The sequence below is a fragment of the Phoca vitulina genome, unplaced genomic scaffold, assembly GCF_004348235.1.
Source record: "Phoca vitulina isolate PV1807 unplaced genomic scaffold, GSC_HSeal_1.0 scaffold16, whole genome shotgun sequence".
In the NCBI taxonomy this organism is placed as follows: Eukaryota; Metazoa; Chordata; class Mammalia; order Carnivora; family Phocidae; genus Phoca; species Phoca vitulina.
The window spans coordinates 32495094-32515122 of record NW_022589719.1 but is presented as its reverse complement, the minus strand read 5'-3'; the positions used below and the strand labels follow the sequence as shown (position 1 = coordinate 32515122).

Genomic DNA, 20029 nt, shown 5'->3' with positions numbered 1-20029 from the left:
AGCAGGCAGTAAGTGTGTTGGGCGCCGTGCTAGGTGCCGAGGAAGCGGCAGCGAACAGGACGACAAGGTCCCTGCCCTGACCAGCTCCTGGCCTACCGGAGGACAGCCACAAGTGAAAAGGAAATTGCAGCCCAGTGTGAGAGGAAGTTCAGGAGCTAGGCATCTAGGAGTACAGAGGCAGTAGCCCAGCCAGGGGCAGTGGGGGTGGGTCAGGGAGGGCTTCCTGGGGAAGTGTCCTCTACACTGCGAAATGAAAGGTGTCTGGGCATTGGGCAGAGGGAAGAACAGTGTGAAGTTTTCCGAGGTGTGCAAGAGCTTGAACTTCTGAGGAGTTAACAAACAGAGGGAGGCTGACATTTCAAGTGCACAGCACAGGACCGACTGGATGGCACTCGAGGGGCTTTCTTTAGACGCCGCATTAAGGACCTGGGATTGTCTCCTGTAAGAGACACAGATGGTGCCCCAAAGAGCTTAAACTGCATAGCAGGGAGAGATAAGCACCTGCTGGAATCCTTCAGGCCATCCCGTCTCAGAGCTCAGCCGGGATGGAGCTCAAAGCCAGCTCTGGTCTCGCTCCAGCACTTATTTCTGCGTAGCTGTCACTTCACCTTTTTAGATAGACCTCTGCTGCTGTTAACAAGTAAGGTTTGGACCGGGTGACATTTACTATTAGTTCTCCGCACTCTCTAAGCCTAAACGAACTCTCCATCCCCTTCTGGGATTTTCTCAATTCCCTTAAACTTCCTCTTCCCTGCTTCCCTCCCCAGCTGGGAACACCTTGCAGGGCAATTTCTCTTTCTCATCTGTCTCTCCACTAGAGTGCGAGCTCCAAGCCGGCAGCACCATGCCTAACGCATCTATTCATCTATCTTCTTGCTAGGCCCCGGCACACAGCTGTGAAAGCTTGAATAAACCGAAGCACAGTCCTACACCCGGCACCTTGCTTCAGTGGTTACCGAATGCTTGCGTGTTTGTGTTAGATCCCACAACAGCCGGAGGCTCTGCCAGTCCAGGGGATCCCACCTGCCATTTTGCTGACGAGTGGAGGAGCCTCTAAAGCCAACTGTTAGTTACTATCGTCATTCCCAGGCCAGTATCCTTTCCCCTCCCTAAACGTCTCTAAGACCTAAGAGGATTATTCCAAGACTGCAGCTCGGCCCGTGTGTCCACAGACCTACCGAACTGCTGCGAGACTGCAGGGTGCCCACCCCACCCCACCCCTCCCCTCCCCACCCCTCCCCTCCCCTCCCCTCCCCACCCCACCCCTCCCCCGCTTTGGCGAGGACTCGCCTGCGCCGCGCGCGCGCCCCACGTGCCTCGCGTAAATAAGCGAGTGCGCAGGCGCACCCGGCCCGCGTCCACTGGCCGGCGCCCCGCCGCCCCGGGAGCAGGGGGAGGGACGCCGGCCCCTCTGGCCACGGGCTGCTCCGCCCCGTCAGTTGGTCCGCGCGTCTGTCGGTCGGTGCGTACGGGCCTCCGGCTTCGCCCTCGCAATGGCACCCTGGCTGCCGCTGCTGTCGCTGCTGGGGCTGCTCCTGGGCGCCGCTCCCGCCCCGCCCCGCCGAGCAGCCGACGCTCAGGCCCGGGAGGCGGCGTACCCGGAGCTGCTGGGGCCCGCCCGCTTCGCCCTGGAGATGTACAACCGCGGCCGGGCAGCCGGGACGCGGGCGACGCTGGGGGCCGTGCGCGGTCGCGCCCGCCGGGTGAGGACGCGCCGGCGGTGGGGGCTTCCCGGGGCCGGTGCGCGGGGGCCCTGGTCGGAGGGTTGGGAACTTTGGCCTGGACGCCGGAGAGACGAACTTCTGGCGCTCGGGAAAGGGACGGGGGTAGGGCGGGGCTGTGGGAAGGACGGGCTGGGGAGGGAGTGGACGCGCCTGCCTCACCCGCCCCTCCATCCAGGCGGGCAAGGGGTCGCTGTACTCCCTGAAGGCGACCCTAGAGGAGCCTCCCTGCAATGACCCCACGGTGTGCCAGCTCCCTGTGTCCAAGAAAACGCTGGTGAGTGATAGGGCTCTTGTGATTCCCCCGCTCCCATGATGAGTTTGGGTCAAGTGTTGAGGAGGCAGCAACTACCCCACCCTGAGTCATTTCCCAAGGCTCTGAGGGCCAGAGACTAAAATGCCCTAAGAGTGGGCATGACAGGGTGCTGACTGCCTCACTCTGCACCGTGGGGGTGATCGCCTTGTTCCTTGGAGGTGGTCTTCACATGAGGCCCTTCCAGCGCCATCTGGCCAAGGCCGAGCTCCCATCCCAACACCCAGACTGGCTTCCTCCTCTCCCTTCAGCTCTGCAGCTTCCAAGTCCTGGATGAGCTAGGAAAACACATGCTGCTGAGACGAGACTGTGGCCCAGTGGATACCAAGGTTACAGGTGCTGGGAGAGCCCAAGGAGGCTGGCATAGTTCAGACCAGACTTCACGCAGGGTTCAACCTTGATTTCTTCTCTGTTCCAACCCTATTCAGATGACGAAAATGAGACTTTGAGTTCAGTCCTTCCACTGTTGAACAAGGAACCCCTGCCCCAGGTGAGGCGCCCATCTCCATCTGGCAGCTGGCTGCTGCTTTATTTCCTCTTCTCTTTCTCTCCCCCTGGCCTGGGCTCCCTGGTGGATCTGTGAAGGATTCCTTGTAAAGACCCCTGTGCCCTTTACAGGATTTTTCTGTGAAAATGGCTTCAATCTTCAAGGAGTTCGTTACCACCTATAATCGGACATATGAGACGAAGGAGGGTGAGGACCCAGCCTTGGCTGTACCTGGCCCAATCAGATCAGGACCTTCCCCCCACTTGGTACCTTGGTGTTGGGGAGGGGAAGGACACACGAGGCAGAGCATCCACTCAGGGACCCCTTAAATCCCCAAGTTCTTGCCCAGCCTCACAGGACTAGACCTCTACCTCAGGTACCTGGCCCCTTCTCCCATCTGTTTTTCTTATCAGAAAGCATGGGTCTTCATCATTCTGGATAGAATGGGAAGGGGTAAAGGCCAGATTTTCTCTGCTGGTGCCTCCACCTCCCCAGCATGATAGTCTTTTTCCCATGACCCCCTGTCTGAGGATGCCCTTTGGAGCCCATTTTGGTTATGCCTTCACTCCTGGGATACCATCAATTCAGTGTGGCCCCAAAAGTTGTTCCCACCTCCCCCTCATCACTTGCAGGTCTGGACCTCTCCTCACCTCCAGCCCTCCCCAGAGTTCTGTCCTTGAAAAGAGCTTCAGGCCTGATCCAGAGCCCACCTACTCCCCAGGGAAACCCAAGTGCCTTTCCTTTTATCATCTGCCTGGGGTCCAAGCCTTTCCTCTCCTGCTCCTTGGTTCTCAGAAACCCAGTGGCGCATGTCTGTCTTTTCCAACAACATGATTCGAGCGCAGAAGATCCAGGCACTGGACCGTGGCACAGCTCAGTATGGGATCACCAAGTTCAGTGACCTCACAGGTAGAAGTGGTGTCCAGAGCCCTCATGGAGCCTGGAAGAGTCAGGGTCTGCTCCCAAGGCCCCTGATCAGGGCTGCTTTATACTCTCCCCCGCCCCCATCCCCTGCCCGCCTTTACCCACAGAGGAGGAGTTCCGTACCGTCTACCTGAATCCCCTCCTAAGAGAGAACCGCGGCAAGAAGATGCACCTAGACAAGTCCGTTAGCAGCTCTGCCCCACCCGAGTGGGACTGGAGGAAAAAGGGGGCTGTCACCAAAGTCAAGGACCAGGTTGGACCCCTAAGAGGCAATGGTGGGACATGAGGACTGCACTGAGGTTGAGAGGGGACCCAGCCCGTCTCTGCCCCTCTCTTGCAGGGCATGTGTGGCTCCTGCTGGGCTTTCTCAGTCACCGGCAATGTGGAGGGCCAGTGGTTCCTGAAACGGGGGGCCCTGCTCTCCCTCTCTGAGCAGGGTGAGCATCCCACTCTACACCCTTGCCCCCCCGCCCAGCCCCTCCAGAGGGCTCCTCAGGACCAGCCTTCTGTCTCCTAGAGCTCTTGGACTGTGACAAGTTGGACAAGGCCTGCCTGGGTGGCTTGCCCTCCAATGCCTACTCAGCCATAAAGACTCTGGGTATGCATTCATGGGATCGGGAGGGGCAGTGGGACTTAGCATGAACTGGGTTCAGGTCTTAATGCTGACCCTTAATGAAGACCTTGAGCAAGTCAGCTCTTTGACTTCATCTGTGAAATGGGGCTCATCTTGCCCACTTCATAGAATTGCTCTGAGTATCAAGTGAGGAGGTAATACATAAAGTCCTTGATGCATAGCAGGGGTCTTGGTGTTTTTGCTGCTTGGAGGTCCATATTTCTGTAATACCACTGAGTCAGGTAGCAACACATCTCACCCTTGAGAGGAGGTAGTGACTTAAACTGGCAGTTCAATTCAGTGGTGGGCCTCAGCGGCCATGGGATGAAAGGCTGAGGGACTGGGGTGGCTGTACGGAGACTGGGAGCCTGGTGGGTCTGGGCCACACTGGGAGCAGACTTGTCTGAGCAGGACAAGCAAGCCAAGATGAAGAGCCCCAGGGGTGCCGGGATGAGTAAGGATCAGAAGTTGGGCATCGAGTCCCATCCCCCGCCATATTTCTCCCTGATTCTTCCCTCAGCCCCCTTAGTCTCTGTTTTGTCATCTCTAGAGGGAGGCTGTTGTTCAGAGGGCATGGCCTTGGTCTGGGGCGGGCAAGGACCTTAAGACCTCACAGAAGGGGCTGGGTGTAGCCCCTGGCTAGGAGAAGACGAGTGTATGGTACACGGGGGTCCATATTTTCTCTCCCCACCCCATCCCACCCCCACCATTCCCCAGGAGGGCTGGAGACAGAGGACGACTACAGCTACCGCGGCCACGTGCAGACCTGCAGTTTCTCCGAAAAGAAGGCCAGGGTCTACATCAACGACTCAGTGGAGCTGAGCCGGAATGAGGAGAGTGAGTGAGGGCCAGGGTGAGGGTGGGGACAGACCAGGTGGGGCTGGGGCCTGGCTGTCCCTGACGCCGTTCCTCGCCTTTCTCAGAGCTGGTGGCCTGGCTGGCCAAGAAGGGCCCCATCTCTGTCGCCATCAATGCCTTTGGCATGCAGGTAAGGCCCCAGCTCGGCTGCCCCTGCCTGTCCCTTGCCAGCTCCCTTCCCGCTTCTCCTTGGAGGTGGCCCCTACTCTTTATTCTCCCCACCCCCAGTTCTACCGCCACGGGATCTCCCACCCGCTGCGGCCCCTCTGCAGCCCTTGGCTCATCGACCATGCTGTGCTGCTCGTGGGCTACGGCAACCGTGAGTTCCACTGACCCCCTTTCTGCCCACCCCCCTCAGATCACGGGCAGAGGTTGAACCGCAGCCTCTCAGGACCTCTGGAGAGGGAAATTGAGGGAATTCCTGGGAACCCTGTCCTTACCCCTGCTGCGGTCCATGGGCCAGGCAGGAGTCATCTGTTCCCTCTCTGGATGGGAATGCTGAGGCAGTGGAAGGTTGAACTGTTACAAATAAATGACCTGCTAGAGGCGGGGCGGGGGTGGGGGGGTGGGGTGTGTGTGGTGCTGGGTGCCCTCCCCCACCCAGAGCCACACCAGGTCCCCAGGAGGGTGGCAGGTCGGCCTGTCTGCCTTTCTGCTCCTTTCGCAGTAGGCCGCAGCAGATAGTGGGAGAGCGCAAAGGGCTGGGGGCCCTGACTGGAGAATTGGGGGCCCCTGACCCCCTGCACTCTGCACTGCTCCCCAGGCTCTGGCATTCCCTTCTGGGCCATCAAGAACAGCTGGGGCACTGACTGGGGCGAGGAGGTGAGTGTTGTGTCCTTGGCCCCGGCTCCCCAGCCCCACCTTGCCCTAGCGCACTCACCAGCCCCCCTGCCTTCCCGCCAGGGTTACTACTACTTGCATCGTGGGTCCGGGGCCTGTGGTGTGAACACCATGGCCAGCTCGGCAGTGGTGAACTGAGGAGCACCGGCTCAGGACCTGGTGCTGACCAGAGCAGCCCCTTCCTCAGCCTGACCTGCGTGTCCAGGCGCCTTCCCAGGAGGCAAGCTGGCTGAGGGACAGGCACCGGGTACCTCAGGGTGAGCAAAAGGCCCTGGGCTAGGGCAACACCCCTACCCCTTTTCACCCCACCCCTACCCTGAAGTTCCCCAACGGCACCTTTGTTGATTTGTGGTAGCTAGAAGGCTCTTGGGGTAAAGGATGATGTCCTGGCAGCTGAAGCTGGCTGGGGCAAGAACCTTGGGCTCGGGTCAGGAGCAGGCTGGAAGAATTACGCTGGTCATAAACCCAGCTTCGTCCTCAGCAGGCTCTGGCTTTCTGCCCTGCCTTTCCTCTGTCTGATGCTCTAACTTTTCTGGTTCCCCCTGGATTTGGGGACAGTGTTTCTTTCCACATCTAGAGAAATTATTGTAACTTCCTTTTTCTAACAGCAATAAAGAGGTGTCCTAGGCCCCACTGTGGTGTGAGTGCTCGGTACCTAAGGGCAAAGAGGGGTGGTAGGGACTCCTGGAGGGTTGAGGTTGGGCAGCTGGTCCTGCCCAGGAGCCTGAGGACCCAGCTTCTGCTTCGGGAACTGAAAAGAGATGGAGAGACTCTCATGGATCGGTCTTTATTCAGAAGGACGTGGCTGGCCATTCTCTGAGGCCCTTGCTCCAAGAGATGGATGGGATCAGCCAGAGGGAGCTCCCTCTCTCCGACTCATGTAGAGAAGCGTAGGGATTGAGGTCAGAGGTCACTCTCCCCGTAGAGGGCACTGGAGAAGGCCATGTAGTCCAGGGCTCCACCCGGAGCCCCGGAGCCCTTGTAGGGTGTCATACGACGGATGCAGTACTCGGCCTGCTCAGCGGGGAGTTCCCGCCGCAGCTCTTCGGGAGTGATGTAGTTCTGGGGGAGAAAAGGTTGTTGAGGACCCACAGATCCTGTTCCCTGTCCCAGCCCGCCAGCCCCCTCCACCACCTGGGACTCACCTTATCTCCTGCCAGGATCTTGAAGGAGGCCACAACTTGCTCAGCTGTGTCGGTCTCAGCTGTCTCTCGGGTCATGAAATCGATGAAGGCCTGGAAGGTCACGACGCCGGCTGCGTTGGGGTCCACCATGGTCATAATGCGAGCAAACTCCACCTCTCCCTGCAGGGATAGAGGCCAGGCACCGTGCCCATCGTGGGTGCTAAAGCCAGAAGGCTCCTCATGTCCCCTCCTAGGGACTGTCCAGCTTTGGCTTGACAACCCGGGTTACAAAGTGCTCTCTTCCCTCCATAGACTGCCTCAGCCTTAGCTCTGGCTTTATGGGGAGTCCTTTCTATTAAGCTGAAGCCTGCATCCTGCCCCTGGCAATGCCCCCTATTGCCCTTTGACCCTGATCTTTTTCTCTGGAGCTCTCTGTAGTGCAGTTTCTCTGGGTAGAAACATTGCAAGCTCAGGCTTTCAAGTCACATACGACCAAGTCCCAATCCTAGCTGTGTTCTTTTTTTTTTTTTTTTTTTTAAAGATTTTATTTATTTGATAGAGACACAGTGAGAGAAGGAACACAAGCAAGGGGAGTGAGAGAGGGAGAAGCAGGCTTCCCGCCGAGCAGGGAGCCCGATGCGGGGCTCGATCCCAGGACTCCAGGATCATGACCTGAGCTGAAGGCAGACACTCAACGACTGAGCCACCCAGGCACCCCCCTAGCTGTGTTCTTGAGCAAGTTAATTTACCTCTCTGAGCCTTTGATAGCCCCTGCGTGAAATGGGGTCATTCTGCCTAGCCCCAGTGGGCGTGATGAGGGGGAAATGAAATGCATGTGAAGGTGAGAGGGATACAGTAGGTGATCACGATGTAGGGGAGAGGCACTGATGGGACTCCTGCAACGCAGTTGGGGGCACTCACCAGGTCATAGCCCATGGAGATGAGGCAAGCCCGGAAGTCGTCAGGCTCCATCACCCCGTTCCGCTTCTGTGGCGCATGAGTAGGTATCAGACTTGGTCATCCAACCCCACCAGCCCCCAGGTCCACCACCCCACAGAGCTGGGCCCCTGCTGACCCGGTCAAAGTGGTTGAAGGATGCCCGGAACTCGTTGAGCTGCTCCTGGCTCAGGCCCTTGGCATCTCGGGTCAGTACCTGGTTCTCCACCTCATTGATAGTGCGGGCAATGGAGGTGAGCAGCTGCTCCCAGCCTACGCGGATGTGCTGGAGAACGGGGGGGCAAGCCAAGTCAGTGGGCGGCCGGTGCCTGGCCCCTCGTTCTAGCCTCACTCCCCGTCCATGTGTGACCCTGGGCAGGTCTTCCCCCTGTTGGGCGTGAGTGTCTGCCAGCAGCCCTTCCTGCCTTGACATTTGATGACTTACTGTGTATTAAGTGTTGATCACCCAGTTGTGGCCAGTCCGGGCCTGGCTTCAGACTGCTACGTGACTCTGGACGGGTCACTTTCCCTCACCTGATCTCAGTGTCCCCGTGGGCGCACTGGGGGACCTGGCCAAGCTGAACCAGGGCCCCTCCTGGGGCAGACGTGCCGGGCCCAGCCATGGCTGCCCCGGGCTTCCCCAGCCAGTGCCGCCTCCCCGCCCCTTCTAAGCAGGTGCCTCTCACCTCCATGCCGTAGACTGTGTGCTTGTTGTCGAACACCAGGCCCTCCTGCAGCAGCTGGTGGTCACCCTCCAGCCGGTCAATGTTGCTCTTGTAGTTGATGATGTTCTGCTCCTGTTGCCGCAGCCCAGCCATCTGTTCTTCCAGAGAGCTGGCCGTCCCCGTGGCTAGGCGGCCCACCTCCTGTCGGGGGCCCGGGCAGGATGAGAGCTCCCAGCTCCCTGTGGCCCCGGCCCTGGCCTCGCTCCCCCAGGTGGGCCCCACCATCCGAGCCGTACCTCCACCTTCCCCTGGATCCAGGGCCCAATGGCATTGGCTTGAGCCGCAAACTGTCGCCGGAGCCTCTCGTTGAGCTGCTGCCGGGCGAGTTCTTCCTGCAGTGTCTGGTCACGGCTGGGCACCAGCTTCCGGACCTGGGAGGAAGGGTGCTTGTGCCTGGGGCAGCTCTGGGAGCCAGAAGATGGCTTTGAGGGGACATGGGCTCCAACCCCTAGCAGAGCCCCGGCTACTCTGAGCCAAGAGGTCTGGGCTTACGTGGACAAGCTCTGGGGCAAGTCACACGACCTCTCTAGGCTTGTTTCCTCGTCTGTAAAATGGGGCCGGTGATTTACTGTAGTGGTTTTATAAAGATGTCCACACCCCAGGCTTAATTCCACTTCACATCGGGCCCGACAGGAAAATGCTGCTTAATTAAGGCCATTTTGCAGCAGAGGCCATGACAGGCAGGGTGACCTATCCAGTGCCCCACAAAGGCTGTGACAGACCCCAGATCCGAAGGTGGACTGGAGTCTCCATAGCTTGGGACACGTGAGGTTCCGGGGTGGTTAGAAAGCACAGGAGTGGGTGAGAAGCAAGGAGAGGTCCCAGGCACCACTGACCATGTCCCACTTGGTGTTGATGTCCTGTGGTGTGAGGGTGATGTAGGGATTGGTGGAGCTGGGCCGCAGTCCGTATGTTTGGCAGATCTTCTGGATCTCACCCTGGATACCCAGGATGGCTCCTCGCTCTCGGTCAGCCTCTGGCAGCGTAGCCTTGAATTGCTCATGTGCAGTCAGCAGGCTCTGGGAGCGACAGGCAGGACCCATGAGCAGCACCCTCCACTTCCCACGGGCAACGGCGACGGCAACAGTGTGCTGCAGGCCACCCGGTGGGTCTGCTGCGGGCCTCCTGTCTGCCAGCCCAGCATTTGGGAACTGCGGTTTCCCAACCCCATTCCCCAGGAACCCAAAGAAAGGGCTGATGGGGTTCTAGGCCCGCTTCCCTGTCCCCCCCCAGGCCCCCTCCCCACTTGGAACCCCCACATCCACCTGGGTCTCCTCCACCGAGTGCACCAGCCACACGTCTTGCAGGTCCTCCACGGCCCCATCCAGCCAGTTGTTGAAGGGTGCTGCCCGCCGGGCAAACTCCAGCTGCAGCTGGTCGATGGTCTCCAGGAGCTTCTCCATCCGCTAGGGGCCACGGGGGTGGCGAGTCAGCAGCCTGCCCAACGGGCCCCTCACCAGCCTCTGGTCTCCAGCCCCCAGCTCCCTGGCCCCCAAACCCACCTCCAGCGCGTCCCTCCTCTTCTGGGTCAGTGTGCCCAGGTTGTCCCACTGGTCGCAGATGGCCTGGCAGCGGCTATTCACTGAGGCTGCCTCGTGGTAGTCCAGCTCACTGGGGGCGAGGAAGGGGATGACAAGGGGGTCAGACCACAGCCTAGATTTCCTCCTGTCTGCCCTCCTGGGACTGGAAGCTGTGCCCCAGGTGGTGAAGGCGCAAGGCAGCCAGGGCAGGTGTGGGTGAAGCAAGGCATTCCTGGGGGGTGGAAGTGGGGGTTCCAGTACATTCCTTGGGTAGGGGGAGCCTGCGGGTCCTCAGCTCCAGTCCTCTGGGGAGCTTCGATAGGGAGGGGGAGTGGGATTGTGCGAGAAGGGGCGGGTTTACAGGAGGAGGTGGGGAAGCCAAGGCTGATGGGGAGATTTTGAGCTAGCAGGCCAGGGCCTGAAGCTGAAGGGGGTGGCCAGGTTAGGGGTAGGCCACGGGGGTGGGGCCGGCCGAACACGGGTAGGGAAGAGTGTGGACCCCGCGATGGGGACAGGGTTACTGGAGGAGGGACGGAGCAAGTAGTGAGGGGGAAAGATGTGGAGGGAGAACTGGGGAGAACGAAGTTTGCGGAGGGCAGTGGGGAGCAGGGCGGGCGAGGGGAGAAGCCAGGTAGGGTAGTTGTCCCCCGGGGGGCGGGACCAGCAGCGGGCCACGCCTACTTGAGCTCCTGGGCCAGCGCGGCGATGTGCTCCACGCGGTCCTGGTGCGCCGCCAGGTCGCTCTCAAAGGCTTCGTGGCGCCGCAGCAATGTCCGCACCTCCTGCAGGGAGGCCGACTGGTAGTCTTGCTGGCTCAGCATATCCTCCTTCCCTACTCGGAGAGAGGCCCGGCTCAGGTCACCCACCGGCGGCCGCGGCGGGAGCTGGGGTTCGAGCTGAGCTGGGTGACCTTGCGGAGTCCTCCCTCATCTGTGAAATGCAGGTGATTACACCTGCTCAGCCTATCCTCAGGGTCTGTTCTGCGATGCCAGACTGATAAAGTTAAGTGAAACTCCTGTTCTGGGCATGGCCTGTAAATGGCTTCAGCGTCCCTGATCCTGCACGTCTGAGGGTGGCCCTGGTACAGTTTGGGTCTTACTGGATCGCAAACTACTTCCCAATGACTCTGAGCCCAGTGAGCCCCCGACCTGGTTTCCTTAGCTCACCAGTTTCCCCAGAGCCTGGCACAGTGCCTGGCACTTGGGAGACCTTCTAGGAATATTTGTTGGATGAATGAATGATGAATGTAAAAGTGCTTTGAGAATGAATTACATTACACAAATAAAACCATAATAATAATCGCAGCCCCTGCTATTTATTGAATGCCTCTGCATTTTGCAGAGACGCTAACAGGCTTAAAGATTCAGAAACCTCCTCAGAGTCCCATAAATAGCTGTATATTTAAGGAATTCTTGTTATAGCAAACCATTGTTATCCTTCATGCCCATAATCCATTATTAACGTTTGTTCATTATTTTTAGGCAGGGCTCGTTTATTTGTAGGATTAAAATCCCTGATAGAATACAGAATGAATGTTTTCATATAGAGTGATATATCTGACTCATGCAGTTTCTGCCATCAATATGCTCTGAGTCCAACATAAGTGCTGTTAAGGTTGGGGACTCACCTGCCACAGGTACAAATAAAATGCTACATGACCAATTAATCAGAGCAGACCTACAGAAGGCCAGAGCCAGGAGACAGGGGCCGAGTTTACAGATGAAGAAACTGGGGCCCAGAGAGGAGCAGTGACGGCTGCATAGCAAGTCAGGGTGGTTCTAGAAAACAGGTCCACCTTCCCAGCAGAACACCTACTCCTGACCTGTGCATTTTGCTAGGACCCCCACCACCATCATACCAGTCTCCACCCACCCCAGGACAGACTCAAGCCCCATGAGGTGTACCTACCCCGGGTCCAGGCTTCGTGCAAAGAGGCCTTCTGTTGGAATTTCTCCGCCAGGTGCTGGAGCCTCTGCAGGCGCCGGATCTCCGAGAGCAGCCAGTCCTCATAGCCCCTCTCCACTTGCTCCAGCCCACGCCATGCGTTGGCGATGTCCTGTGGGGCCGGCAGAGGCACCTTCCAACATGGTTTGCCCATTGTACAGGTGGGGACAGAGAGCCCCATGTCACCCGGAGGATGTGGGCAGAATGGGGGGGGTCACCCCCTCCCTGGCCTGGCTCACCGAGACGAGCTTGCCCTCGGAGGGCATGAAGGCGGGCCGGTGGCTCAGCCGCAGCTTGGTCTGCAGCGTATTGAAATTGATCTCCAGCTGGCACTTCTCCTGCACCCGGGGCGGCTTGTGCAGGCGCCGGTAGTCCCGAAAGTCCTCCAGCTTGCGCTGCATGGCACTCATGCTGGGCTCGCCCACACGGTTCTCCAGCCATGGTATGGTGCGGCGGATCCATTCCAGCAGCTGCCAAGGCCAGGCAGGTGCAGCACAGAGAGTTCTGAGCTGGCCTGCTCACCCCGCCCACCCCTCGCCACCCACACCCAGGCTGTGGCCAGAAGGCCAGGCCTCAAGCAGAATGGGGGGTCCCCACTAATCAGGGAAGGAGTCAGATGGTCAATGTCTGAGCCTGGTCAGGAAGCAGTATAGGCTGGCACAGAGCAAAGGGCCAGGAGATTGCCTAAATATGGGTGAACAGATAAAGGGACGAGGGAACGCATGAATGAATGAGTTCAGGAATGAACGAATGAGTGAATCCATGAATGACCAGGAGCTTGGATAGGCAGAAGGGGCAGGAGATGTGAAGATTGCAGGAGGAGGCAGGAGCAGGCCAAGGCCACTGTGAGGTGAGGGAGGCTCCACAGGCCCAGGCCTGGGCTGGCCAGGGTTGGGAGAGCACAGGTATAGGAAGGGGAGGGACTTCTTTGGCCTCAGACTCACCTCACTGGCAAGCTTCTCGTACTCCTGCATCAGCTTCTCATTCTCCTGGTTCACGGCCAGCACCTTGCAGATCCTATTGGCGGCTGTCTCTGCCTGTTGTGGGAGTTGGAAAAGATGGGCACTAGAACCAGCCGCTGCAGACACCCCAACCCAGCCTTCCTCTGTAAAGCCCTTAAAACCTGGGTCCATGCAAATAGGGCAGCACATCTTTTTAGATGAGGAGGGAGCTTCCAGGCCAGAAGCCTCTGCTCCTGAGTTCCCCAGAGACTGAGTATAGGCAGATGGGACAGTGGCACTCCCACCCACGTGGGACCCAGCACCTCCAAATGTTGGGATGCTACCACGGTTGGGCCCCTTGGTCCACACGCCCAGCCCAGGCAGCAGCAGCAGCGGGGAACGGGGCGGGGGGGGCCCTTACCTGCTCAGCCCCGGCAAAGGCATGGTAGAAGCAGGAAACGTAGGTCATGATGGCCTTCTCATCAGGCTTTGGGGTGTTCACGATGTCTAGGGGACAGCAGTGAGGTATTTATTGGCCAAAGCCAGGCTTGGAGAATGGGCTCACGCCCCTAACCAGGCAGAGAGCTCCCTTGAGACGGGAGGGGTGGAGACATCTAGTCACAGCCAGAGATGCCAGCTACCCCAAACCCAGCGTCTGCCTCTTCCCTGAAGCCCTCTCTGATCACCCCAGGGCCCAGGAACATGTTCTCTATGGGGTGAGAAAGGCGCGAGGGAGCGGGTGAGTGAGCAGACGCTGCAGCCCCCGAGAAGGACCAGCCCACGCTGCCTGGTGTCTCTAACCATCCCATCACTCTGTGGGTCCATCTGTCTGTCTTTTCCCCAAGTTCTCATCCATTGATGCCCACACATCTAGGGCACCAGACACAGTGGGTGCTCAGAAAACGTTTTCTCTGCCTCAGTTGACTAAAGCCTTGCTTGGGCAGAAGGACAAGAGGCAGGACCTGCCCCTAAGGAGCTCCCATGCTCCCAGGTGACCCAAGTAACTGAGATATGAGGCAGAGGGTGGTGCCATAAGGGAAAAGGCAGGAGAGGCTGCTTCCACTGGTTGGACAGGGGCAGGGGAGCAGGATAGAGGGCTCCTGGAGAGAGGGGCCTGGGACAGGAAGGATTTTTACTAGAGGGTAGGTGGAGGGGGAGAGCGTTCCAGGAGGAGGGAAGAGCAGGGGCAAAGAGGTGAGGGCTGTACCATGCCTCTGGTCAGTAAGTGGGGTCCTCGCTTCCTCTCACCTTCTGCATCCAGCATCCTAGGGATGTCCAAGTACTTCTCTGACACCTCGAAGGCAGTGTTTAGGTTGCCAATGGGGTCATCCTAGGTGGGAGGGAGCAGGGAGAGGTGAAATGTCGGCCGCGGGCAGAGGCTGGGGAGTCGGGGCTGGGGGCGGCAGAGGCCTACCTTGCGCAGTTTGGCATAGTCGATGAGGTCGGGGCGGTGTCGGTGGATGAGAGCACAGAGGGCCAGGCCATCCTTCCAGCTGGACAGGGAGAAGGGCAGTCAGGCCTGGATTCAAGCTGAGGCTGTGTCCCACCCTCACTCCAGGAGCATCCCCATCAGGACAGCGTCGTCAGTAAAATGCAGTCGTCTAAACTCCTTGGCTTGGCATCGGAGGCCCTTCATTACCAGATCTAGACCGTCTCCTCCAAGCGCATCGTGATTCCTTCCCATACCCTGTGCTTGGGCCACACCAGTATCTGGATGTTTTTGGCAGCCAGGTTTTGGCTCACAAAGTTCTCCCTGGCTGGCATGCCCTTCCAGGACGTCTCCAACGCGCGCGCTCAGGGATCCTCCCTCCCCCTCCCGGATTCCGTTCCACGTGGGCTGAGTCCTCCCACTCTCGGCCACCGTTCCGGGAGCCTGGCTGTGCGGGGCCCTTTCGCGGGGCACGCGGCAGGGAGAGCCCAGCGGGGGCGCGCGCGCGCGTGCACGCGCACATGCCGGCCGCGGACAGACCTGGTGTGGAAGTTCTGCACGTTGACGTTGCGGTACGGTGCTGTTTTCCGCTGGCACCACAGAAGCAAGCCTTCCTTGGCGGAGGTTTCTGGGTGGGGATGCGGGCAAGTGTCGGCTGGGGAGGGGTCTGGGCCAGCCCTCTCCCCCCGGCCAGCTTCCCCGCCACTCACCCTCCACAGAGATGTCCTGGATGGCGAAGCGGAGGATGATGGTCCAGATCATGCCCAGCGTCATCTTCAGGTTCCCGTCGACAATCTCTGTAGGGTGAGGAAAGGGGACAGGTTCCATCTGGCGTTCAAGGCCCGTGCTGCCCCAGCTGCCTCCCTCCCCTGCTCCATTCCTTGGCCCTTGACCCCCGTGCCAGAGCTCGGACTTAGTCATTGTTCAGTCATGGACACCTGCTACTCCCGGGTCCTGAGCCAGCACTTAGGGCACATTTGCCCCTTAACAGTCCCTCCCATGAGGCATGGACAGTTAACCCCACAGTTGAGAAGACAGGCTCCCAGAAGTGGCTTGCTGACGTCAGGACGGCCCTCCCCCAGCCCCAGGGCCTCCCCCTGCCACCCCCTCACCTTCAGCACCGATGGACACCAGCTTAACTCCCTTGCTGGCAATGAAGTCCAGGGCCTTGTTGACATTGGCGATTTTGTGGAAGCGCATCTTGCCTTTGTCTGGCCTGGGCAGCCTCTCTCCTGGGTGTAAAAGGCGGGGTCAGGGGTCAAAGGTCACAAGAAGAAGCTGAAGACATTGTCCTCAAACTTCCCCCTCCCCCACCACGTCCACTCCAGGTTCTCTCGTGTTTCCCCAGTTCCCTGGATTCCCCTAGGTCCTGGGGTCCCCATGCCTTGATTTGCACTCCTCACCTGAAATGACCTCCAAGAGCAACATGAGCTTGAGGCCATTGCGGAAATCCTCCTCCATGTTTTCAATCTGGGTGCCAGCCTTGCGCAGGTGGGAGTTGCACCAGGCAGTGAAGGTCTGGGGGCAGAGACAGCACTGAGACCCTAGCCTTGGGTCTGGGGGACATCGGGGTAGGTCTCAGAGCCCCCGCCCCAGAGTCGAGTCCTGGCTCAGCCACTGACTTGCTGTGCATCCAGGACCCAGTCCTTTTTCTCCCTGAGCTTTCGTTCTCCTGGAAAAGGACACATGGGCTCTAGGGCCCGCACAGTCCCAGTTTAGACTTGGGGTATGCCAGCTTTGGCCCGTCTCAAGCACTGGAGGGGTTTTTAGAAAATTGTAAAGCATATGCTCCAAAGTGTGGGGACCCTCTGACACACAAGGGCCAATGCAGGGTGATAACTGCTCTTCTAAGGCCTGCAAAATTCTGGACCAAAGCCTACCCAGTTCTGAGGGTTTTGCCTGAGGGATTGTGCACCTGTATTACTGTCCTCTCAGGCCCACTGACCGCCCAGGGCTGTTGTGAATTGGCCTCCAAGTAGAACGCGAGGGTACAAGAGCTTTGCAAGTCATGGAGGACCAGCTGGGCGCAAGGACCAGCCTGACCCAGTGCCTGGAGGTGACTGCCTTCCCCTCTCCCTAGAGTCAGCCTCAGCCTCAGCCTCCATCTGGGACGGGAGGGCTGCTATGCAGCTCTGTCTCTATTGGGGGTGGGGGTGACCTGAAGCCTGATAATACATTTCCACCAACCTACGAAGCCCTCAAGCCCTGCGTTCGGCCATCATCTGTAGGGTCCTTGGTAGAGTCTATACTTGGGCTCCAAGCCCGGCTGAGATGCTCACTCACTGTGACCTGGAGTATGCCCTTTGCCCTTTCTTGGGCTCAGTCTCCCCATTTGTATAATTAACTGGCCAGACTTCATGATGTCCCAAGGTCCTTCTTCCTCCAATCTGGTAGGATTCTAGAATTCAGAGTATTCCCCCCACCACCAAGCAATTAATCCTGGGAGATGACCCTGGAAGTTATTTGGAATTATTTCCCTCACCCAGCTTCCCTTCCTGAGACCAGCTTTTCAGCTGCCCTAGAAGCTGGACATGAAAGATGATGCTTTAAATATGTGAGGGACTGTCATTGCTGAGGAAAGGGAGTGAGCTTCCTATCACTGGAGGTGTATAAGCGAGTGCTGAACACTACTCGATGGGGCCCCAAGCACAGGAGAAGGTAGTTGGATTCTCCGTAGTTCCCTCCAGCCCTGGAGTCTGAGATGCTCTGGGTCTAGATAAAGCAGGGGGAAAGGCAGGACTGGGTGGGGCTTCCATGGTGGAGGAAAGGGCATCCTTCCATTTGACAAACACAACGTAATAAGATGTAGTCCCTGCCCTATAGGAGCTCGCAGTCAATCAAAAGGGTCGTGTTGGTCTGAGAAGTGCTGGGAGAGACTAGTGTCAGGGAGAAGAGGGATTCAGATCAGGTGGGGGACCTCTTGGGGAAGCTAATATTTGATCTGAGCTGCAACGGAAAAGCAGGAGTTATTCGGACAGAGAAGGGCAGGCAAGGGCATTTTGCAGCCACACAGGCAAATGCTCAGCAGTGAGAAACAGCTGCTAGGTCTGTGGGGTTACAGTTATCTGGGTGCCACTGGAATGAAGCTGGGGGTGTTGGGGTATAAGTGGTGAGAGGCAGGCCGGAGGGGCGGCAGGGGCCAGGTCATGCACGATCTTGGGTGCTAAGCCAGGGAGTTTCAACTTGATCCTGAGGGCAACAGGGCATCAGGGAAGATTTTGGGCAGAGGGAGGTGGGCAGAACCGTGTTTTAGAAATCTCTTTCTGGTGGCAGAGTGGAGGCAAATGGCTTGGCAGAGCAGGAGGGAGAAGTGAGAAGGTGGCGACTGGGATGGGGTGAGGGGGTAGGGGGGAGAGGCGGGGAGGAAGGGTGTCAGGAAGGGTCAGAGCGATGGGATAGAAACACTCTTCCTTGCTGAAGTATAAGCTTCCTAAGGCAGAGGACTTATTTTGTTTCCTGCTGAAGTCCTGACACCTAACACAATGCCTGGCCCCGAGTAGGAGCTCCCTAAGAAATACTGAATGAATGTTTTGGGATGAGGTTGAATGAAGAGGACTCAGGCATCAGGCAGGAGCTGGAGGGAGACACCAGGGGGAAGGGCAGGTGTAGGGCGGGGCTAAGCTGAGTACAGAGATGCTCAGGCTGGAGGAGAAAGAAACTCCGGAATGGCCAACTTCCAGGGATGCTGATTAATTTACAGAGCATCTACGGTTGTGCAGCCGTTGAATGAATGGATGAAGTGGGTGGCCGTAGGTTGGGTTGGAAGGGTATTCCTGATATTTTGTTAAATGATGCAGGCAAGTCACAGACTAGTGTGTGTCTCCTGAAGGGCATGTGGACCTGGATCTGAGGGAAACCTGGTGGGTGCCAAGCAGATGGCAGCTGGAGCCAGGGGCAGGGATGACATCACTGGGAGACTGCCAGACCCAAGGACCGCAGCCCTGCTTGGAGACAGGTGCAGGAGGAACTAGAGGGGAAGCATGTCACCCGGGGCGCTCCAGCCTAGTCAGCTGAGCCTCCCGGACTCTGGGGTCATCTCCTGTCATCTAACCCAGTAGAAGTGCTCTGATTCTAAATCCTGGGATTCTCAGATCCTGCAGATTCCACTGAGCACTCCTGTTCCCTGCCCTTTCCTGGAGTCACACACTGTTGGCAAATGCTCAGCAGGGTCCAATGACTTCACGGCATCCTCCCTCCCCCTGGCCTGCCACTCCCCAAAGTCTCCTCACTCCAGCCCGGATCATTTTCTCTTTTGGGAACCCAGGTGTCCTGCCCCCTCCACTTGGGAAAGTCTGGGAGTGAAAATAGATCAGGGAGGGGGCCCCAGTGCCCTACAAGGCTGGGCCTGGGCAGCAGCTGCCCATGTGCCCCACTCCAGCTTCCCCAAGCCGCTGCCTCAGCACAAAGTGTCCATCTGGCCGGAGAGTCAGGTTACTGTGTAAGGGGACCCAGGCTCCCCTCCTCCTTGATCTTGTGGCCTTTTCAGCAGACTTAGGGCCCCTGGGTTGGGGGGGGGTATCTTGGGAAGGAGTGGGGGTGGGGCAAGCAAGGGGCAAAGACCCTCAGGTTGTGGGGGGGTGGGTCCTGTTTTCTGACAGTATATGATTTGGGTCCTATCTCTGCCCCTTTCCGGGCCTCAGTTTCCTCATTTGACAATTGGGATGGAGTGGCAATGAACCCCAGGGTGGAGAGAATAGAGAGGAGAGAGTGGGGAGGGGTCTGGGATGGTTCTCTCCTTCCCCACACTCCCAAGTCCACTAGGTGCCGGCTGCAAGTCCTCAGGGTGGGGTCTAAGATATTTAACTAGAGAGTCAGGGGCCTGGGGAGAAAGATTATTTTCCCGACACCCCCCAAACTTGGATCTCCTGGGCTTCACCCAACCCCTTTTCGCCAGCAGAAGTGGGACAGTGGGCCCAGGGTAATGAACTCCCGGGGGGTGGGACCCCAGAAACTCTCCTTGTTATCCTAAACCCCTCATGAGGGCTCCCAGCCCTCTCTTCCAGCTCTGGGAGACAGCGGAGGACTGATGGGCCGAGCTCTGGGTCTAGACGGACTCGGCCCCCGACTTGCTGAGTTGCCAAGGACAAATCGCCCGGCTTCTCAGGCCTCAGTTTTGCCATCTGGAAATGGGTGAGCACTCACTTTCCGCTGCTGCTTCTCCCAGGCCGGGTCGAGCAGTAGGTCGCGGTCCCAGTCCTCCTCCTGTTCCATGTACTCGCCGCCCCCGCTGACGCCCACGAAGGGCCCCTCCCCGACCCCCAGACCCTCGGGCTGCATCACCATCATCATCTTGCTCGGGCTCCTGGCTCCGCTCCGCTCGGCGCTCTCCGGAACACCGGGGCCGCGTTAAGTAGCGCCCGGCCCAGCCCCGGATCGAATTCGCGCTAAATATGGGGGAGGAGGGTGGGGCCGGATGGGGGCGAGGGCGCTCGGGTCGGGACCAGGCAAGAGGTTGCCCTGGGACCAGAGGACTGCAGGATTTGGGGGCGCTGGGGTGGATCCCAAGGCGAAGATTCGGGGTTCCCGTTCTGGCTCCGCCTCTTGGGCGCTGTGTGACCGTGAGAAAGCCGTGGCCCTCTCTGTTTCCTCACGTGTGCAACGGAGATAACGATAATAGTAGAGACTGGAGACCGCTCTAGAAGCGGTCCCTTAGG

At 58.6% G+C, this 20029-nt stretch overlaps 2 protein-coding genes across 2 annotated transcripts; one reads left to right on the top strand and one right to left on the bottom strand.

Moving 5' to 3' along the window:
* The first annotated feature begins 1361 nt into the window (after window positions 1-1361).
* Window positions 1362-6409, top strand: CTSF (cathepsin F). The gene is given in 14 exon segments (XM_032414840.1): window positions 1362-1703; window positions 1900-1998; window positions 2286-2411; window positions 2414-2524; window positions 2653-2728; window positions 3317-3430; window positions 3553-3698; window positions 3786-3882; window positions 3963-4043; window positions 4776-4895; window positions 4982-5046; window positions 5145-5235; window positions 5680-5738; window positions 5820-6409. Coding segments are annotated over 14 exon segments (1470 nt in total). The 5' UTR covers window positions 1362-1493; the 3' UTR covers window positions 5895-6409.
* Window positions 6410-6530: 121 nt separating this feature from the next.
* On the bottom strand, window positions 6531-19664 carry ACTN3 (actinin alpha 3). Its single transcript, XM_032414821.1, has 21 exons — window positions 19518-19664; window positions 15779-15893; window positions 15488-15607; window positions 15086-15172; window positions 14916-15003; window positions 14361-14439; window positions 14195-14276; window positions 13368-13453; window positions 12950-13042; window positions 12245-12475; window positions 11970-12117; window positions 10743-10893; window positions 10044-10152; window positions 9807-9947; window positions 9378-9560; window positions 8778-8912; window positions 8503-8682; window positions 7956-8102; window positions 7802-7867; window positions 6902-7060; window positions 6531-6818 (listed from the first exon to the last, which is right to left on the bottom strand). Exons 1-21 carry the CDS (start codon window positions 19662-19664, stop codon window positions 6660-6662), a joined length of 2706 nt encoding a protein of 901 aa, XP_032270712.1. The 3' UTR covers window positions 6531-6659.
* Window positions 19665-20029: the final 365 nt, after the last annotated feature.